Genomic DNA, 6,136 nt, shown 5'->3' with positions numbered 1-6,136 from the left:
GAGAGAGAGAGAGCTCTACATGCAATAAAAAATTGCAGACATGCCAAGCCAAGAAAACGCACCATGTTGAAATATAACATAATTGCATGATTACATGTTTGAAAATCAAAGTGTGGGTATACCAAGATGGGGTGGATGGCTTGTGAGCTCTGCGCCAGTGGGAGAGGATGGCGGGCTTGTATTTCTATGGCGGAGAGGCAGAGATAGTGGGTGGAGAAAGAAGAAGAAGAGTGAATTATAAAGCTAGAATCATACATTAGTCACAGTTGGCGAATCCACTAAAGTATATACATCCCTGTTGAACGCACATACACTAATCTACTTAATCACTAATAATGGAATGTGTGAGATTGCATTGAGCATATTTTAGTCATCAGAAATAGCGATGAAGGGAAAAAAACCAAAAGAAACGTTTCCTGGCCACATGGCAAAATAGCCAATCACAGATTAGAAAGAAACATATGGTATCATAATCCAACGTCATACCATGTTATGACTATCTCAAACCACGCGGTTGGTGTGGTCAGCTTTTTCAAGTTGATGAGTATGAACCATGCTACATATAGGACACTTCTGGTACGACTTTTGTACAACAGTTATGATCATATCATTCATGAATAAATGAAAGCACAGCATGACCATTAGATTGACTATTGTAAAGAAATCATAGCTAAATATCGTATGCGAAGTAGTTTTGTAATTATTGATGAACCGTGATACACATACAACACTTCTGGTATGATTTCTGTATGACAGTTTTGATCACATTATCCACGGAAGCAGTAGGACCATTGTATTGACGTCGTCCCATAATTTTTTTGACAATTTGACTGAATCATAGACGTTCTTCTTCCTTTTTTCGAAAAGAAGGATTGCCTCCGGACTCTGCATCAAGCGATGCATAATAGCCATTTCTTATAAAATGAATAAAGTATCAAAGTGCCAAGACCATCTCAAATAACTAAACAAAGATAAAAAAACAAATAGACACTGCGCGTTGCAGCATGTGCGCTTGCTTGCTTGTATATGATTTGCCAATTGGAGTCCATCGCACGATACAAAGTGAGAAGAAAAATCCAAGGACTCCACATTTCGGGGCAGCTAGCTTGAGCTGAGCTGAGCGCATTTCCACGCGCTCCAGGATGCCTCGGCCGCTCGTGGCAGTCCTCGTCGCCGCCCTCGTGCTCGTCCTCGAGCTCCCCGGTGCCCATGGCTTCCAGATCGAGGAGGCAACCGTGGCCAGCATCCAGCTCGGCTTCAACAACGGGAGCCTCACCTCCATGGAGCTCGTCCGGTTCTACCTCGACCGCATCAGCCGCCTCAACCCGCTGCTGCACGCCGTCATCGAGGTCAACCCAGACGCGCTCCGGCAGGCGGCCCGTGCGGACGCGGAGCGCTGCTCCGGCCGCCGCCGTCGAGCCATCGGCGCGCTGCACGGCGTGCCTGTCCTGCTCAAGGACAACATCGCCACGCGCGACGCGCTTAACACGACGGCCGGGTCGTTCGCGATGCTCGGCTCCGTGGTGAGGCGGGACGCCGGCGTGGTGCGCAGGCTGCGGCGCGCCGGGGCCGTGGTGCTCGGCAAGGCGAACATGGACGAGTGGGCCAACTTCCGCAGCTTCTCGGGCGGCGGCTGGAGTGCCCGCGGCGGCAAGGGAAGGGTAACTAAACACGCCTTAAATCCTTCTAGTTTCAGTTAATGGGTCCTTTGTAATGAATAACAGTATGATCGTCTTCGTCTCTCGCTTTCGTGTAGAACCCCTACGTGCTGTCGGCGACGCCGTGTGGGTCGAGCACGGGGTCGGCGATCGCGGCGTCGGCGAGCATGGCGGCGGTGACGCTGGGGACCGAGACGGACGGCTCGATACTCTGCCCGGCGTCGCTGAACTCGGTGGTGGGGATCAAGCCCACGGTGGGGTTGACCAGCCGGGCTGGGGTTATTCCCATCACACCACGCCAAGACACTATCGGGTTAGTGTGATTAAAATATTGTTCAACAATCGTTGAGTTGAAATAGTCACGTGGCCTCTATTCAAACCTTGTGGATCGTATCAAAGCCTTGTGATCTTTTATTCCACCAGCTTCACATTGCCAATATAATATACAGTACTAGCTAGGTGCTCTTTTATTCGTGCAAATGATTGTCATGTCTCTTTATTTTGATTTCCCTGCATATTCACTTTATTATTCCTGATCATCTTAAAGCAATGTATATGTTGGTAGTATACATTCACAAGCAAACCTAAACACCGACATTTTGTTACAAGGGTCATGTTGTTTTCTATCAACGTATTACCCTTAAATGCGCTTTAGATTTTTTTATTCCTGTAGATACAACATTCTTTTGCTTTATTTTTACGATGCGCAGCTCAAACTCATGGCTGTTGTTTTATCTGCACTGATTTGCCAAAGAAATTTACACCATGTTAAACAAATGGAATTGACATTTTATGAACAACAGGCCGATTTGCCGCACGGTGGCTGATGCAGTCCACGTGCTGGACGCCATCGTCGGCTATGATGCTCTCGACGCTATTGCCACGATGCAAGCTTCCAAGTACATCCCTCGTGGTGGATACATGCAGTTCTTGAAAAAAGATGGCCTTAGAGGGAAGAGAATAGGCGTTCCTAATGGTTTCTTCAACTTCCCAAATGGGACGGCGCAACAAATGGTCTACGAGCGACATCTCAGCACAATGAGGTACTTCTTCTGTCTGGGTTTACAAGGATCATTCGATTTTTGTTGAGTCACGCCTTTTTTAAGTTTCTTTGATTTTATTGAGAAAAATATCAATATTTACAGTATGAAATCAATGTAAATCAATCATGAAATATATGTTCATATTGTATTTTTCCTTAAATCGTATATGCTTCTTTTTATAAATTCAGTCAAACTTAAACAAGTTGAACTGATGACTGAAATCAGCCTTGTCAACCCATATGGATAGAGTACTACTTAGCTAATTTCATTATATTTATTTTTATCATAAAGTGAAATATTTGTCCTCTTCATTTTTAGAGGCACAATGCACCTAATTATTGCTACTTTAGTTTGGGGAAATGGAAACATATGCCATATATGGTGCCATGTCACATCAACTTGTATATTTTTGTTTGGTTTGAAGGAAACAAGGAGCAATCGTGATTGAGAACCTTGACATAGAGAATTTAAGTGTCCTATTGGATTTCCAAAACAATGGCCAACTGATCGCATTACCAGCAGAGTTCAAGTTAAGCCTCAACTCCTATCTGTCAAACTTATTATATTCCCCAGTTCGGTCGCTTGCAGAGATCATAGCTTTCAACAATGCACATCCTGTTGAGGTCAGCTTGATTTAGAGTTAATTATTACTTTTCATGTATTTGTTTCTCATTATGATGCATATTTCCTTTATAGTGACCTGTTTAGCCTTTTGAGAAACAAGTGCAACTTATCTTGTGATAATTCCATGCCTTGTAGGAAAACATGAAGGAAAATGGTCAAACCATATTCCTGGTGGCTGAGAACACGACGGGCATCGGTGCCTTGGAGCGAGAGGCGATCAGTCAGTTAAATAAGCTGTCCGCCAACGGGTTGAAGAAGTTGATGAGGGAGCACGAGCTAGACGCCATAGCGACACCTAATAATGCAGCATCCTCGGTGCTCGCCATCGACGGCTTGCCGGCCATCACCGTGCCGGCAGGGTACGGCAAGCTGGGGGTGCCGTTTGGTCTTTGCTTTAGCGGGCTGAGAGGGTATGAACCGAGGCTGATCGAAATGGCGTATGCCTTCGAGCATGTTACCATGGCCAGAAAGATGCCCACATTCTTACCATAGAACTGACAACGCGGAAAGGTTGTGTATGGACTTGTTTATTTTCGTGTCACAATATTTATGCATGTCTATGGTGTAATCATTTTTCACAAACTAGTAGTAGTCGGTAAACATTATAGTTGGGTGTGGGGCCTTCATCTTTGTCTCACCTTCCACGCATTCATCATAGGCCCAAGAAAAGGAAGACGACGCCGAACGCCCAAAACACGGGATACTTCGGGCCCCAATTTTCATAGGATTCCCGCTCAGGGAGCATCTTTCAAACGATGGTCCGACATATGGAAAGTGCTAAGGGCATCTTCAATGGAAACCCACAAAAATCCTCCCGCATCCATCCGCGGACAGGGGGATCAGTCCACGGACACGGATGCGGGAGGCAGCCATCCAACTGTAGCCGCATATATTTTCACAACAACTCGAACCAACCGGGCGAAATTTGTTCAGACAAATGGAGTTGACATTTTTATTAACCACCGACCAATTTGCTGCACAGTGGCTGATGCGGTCCACATGCCGAACGCCATCGTCGGCTATGACGCCCTTGACTCTACTGCCACGATGGCAGCTTCCAAGTACATCCCTCAAGGTGGATACATGCAATCGTTGAAAAAAGATGGTCTTAGAGGGAAGAGGATTGGCGTTCCTAATGGCTTCAACTTCCCAAATGGGAATGTGGAACAGATGGTCTACGAGCCACATCTCAACACAACGAGGTACTTCCTCTGTCCGGTTTACAAGGCTCATTTGATTTGTATTAAGTCATGCCTTTTTAATTTTGTTTTATTTTATTGAGAAAATATCAATATTAAAATATGAAATCCAGTAACTAGATCTGTCATGAAGTATACTTTCCCGAAATCATAGATGGTAATTTTATTTATCTATACAAGTTTGGTCAAACTTATACAAGTGTAATTCATGGCTTGATAAATGAGCCTTATGACCCCATATGGATAGAGGGAGTACTAACTAGCTAACTTCAATAATTTTATTTTCATCATAGAAGTGAAATATGTTGGCATCTTCATCGTGAGAGGCACAATGCCCCTACTTATGGATCAAAACATTTTCCTTCTGTGGTGTCATATCACATCAACCTGTATATATATTTTTGAAACAAGAACCTCTATATTTTTTGGTTTGAAGGAAACAAGGAGCAATCATGATTGAGAACCTTGACATAGAGAATTTAAGTATCCTGTTGAATTCTGTGAACAATAGCCAACTGATTGCATAAGGGGTATCTTACCTTCTTTCTCCTCGAGCTGCCTCTTGGCAGTGCCGAGCTCCTGCTCGGACCGCTCGTAGTCCTTCTTCAGGACCGCCACCTGCGCAGTCAATGCGGCGGTGGATAGCAGGGAAGCCTGCGTACGCATATTTGACTTTTCATAGTTAGACTCCTGCGAAATTTATTAGATCCTCTATTCGGCTTTTCTTTCCGAACACCGAACAGAGCATCAGGGGCTACTGTCTATTCGGTAATTAATTTAACATATATTTTTCTTACCTCGAAGCCTATTAAAAGGCTAGCACAAGCTTCAGTCAGTCCGCTTTTGGCGGACTGAACCTTTTGAATCACCGTACTCATCGTCGGGATTTCTTCCTCCTCGTCGTCTTCATGAGCGGAAGGCGTCGCAGACTCGTCCGATGACGAGTCCGATAGCACCACATGACGGGAACTCTTTCGAGTCCCGGTGGCCTTGATGTTCTTGACCTTCTTTTCCGGCACCACGTACGGCGCCGGAGCCAACAGCTTCTCTAGAAGAGCTGGGGGCTGGTCTTCTGGCAGAGGAGCCGGACAGTTGATCGGTCCGGCTATCTTTAGCCACTTCTGTTAAAGACAAAAGGGAGTTTTTAGAAAATCCCGCATGGAGTTAAACCATAAAGGAGGGCTTAATGAACCTATAAAAGGGACGAATAGCTTACCTCCTTAGCATCGCACTGCGAGCTATATCCGCGATCTTCAGAAGCGGATGTGGGGCAATCGGCGCTTTTTGTTAGCACCTTCCAGACGTCTTCATACGTCGTGTCGAAGAGCCTGTTGAGGGTTCGGTGCTGCACCGGATCGTATTCCCACAAAGTGAAATCCCGTTGTTGGCACGGGAGGACCAGACGAATAAGCATGACCTGGATTATGTTAACATGCCGTATTGGCTTGTTCACCAGAGACTGGATGCAAGTTTGCAGTCCGGCCACTTCGTCTTCGTTGCCCCACAATAAGCCCGTCTCCTGCCAGGACTTGAGACGCGTGGGGGGTCCGGATCGGAAGTCGGGGGGCGCCACCCATTTTGCGTCACGTGGCTCGGTGATGTAAAACCACCC

The 6,136-nt window shown here is 45.9% G+C and overlaps 1 protein-coding gene across 1 annotated transcript; it reads left to right on the top strand.

The window, feature by feature from the left end:
• Positions 1-1,142: 1,142 nt before the first annotated feature.
• LOC123184278 (probable amidase At4g34880) lies at positions 1,143-3,898 on the top strand. Its single transcript, XM_044596425.1, has 5 exons — positions 1,143-1,661; positions 1,757-1,971; positions 2,462-2,701; positions 3,126-3,324; positions 3,461-3,898. The coding sequence occupies exons 1-5, from the start codon at positions 1,143-1,145 to the stop codon at positions 3,815-3,817; spliced, it is 1,530 nt and encodes a 509-aa protein (XP_044452360.1). The 3' UTR covers positions 3,818-3,898.
• The last annotated feature ends 2,238 nt before the right edge of the window (positions 3,899-6,136 follow it).

Source organism: Triticum aestivum, chromosome 2A (genome assembly GCF_018294505.1).
Source record: "Triticum aestivum cultivar Chinese Spring chromosome 2A, IWGSC CS RefSeq v2.1, whole genome shotgun sequence".
In the NCBI taxonomy this organism is placed as follows: domain Eukaryota; kingdom Viridiplantae; phylum Streptophyta; class Magnoliopsida; order Poales; family Poaceae; genus Triticum; species Triticum aestivum.
This window is presented reverse-complemented; position numbering and strand designations above follow the sequence as displayed.

What these genes read in the sequence shown, in the direction of transcription:
- LOC123184278 (XM_044596425.1), top strand. Translation starts at nt 1,143, where the DNA reads ATGCCTCGGCCGCTCGTGGCAGTCCTCGTCGCCGCCCTCGTGCTCGTC. An exon ending in CGACATCTCAGCACAATGAG is followed by an intron (nt 2,702 to 3,125) that starts GTACTTCTTCTG and finishes TTTGGTTTGAAG; the next exon opens with GAAACAAGGAGCAATCGTGA. An exon ending in ACAATGCACATCCTGTTGAG is followed by an intron (nt 3,325 to 3,460) that starts GTCAGCTTGATT and finishes CATGCCTTGTAG; the next exon opens with GAAAACATGAAGGAAAATGG.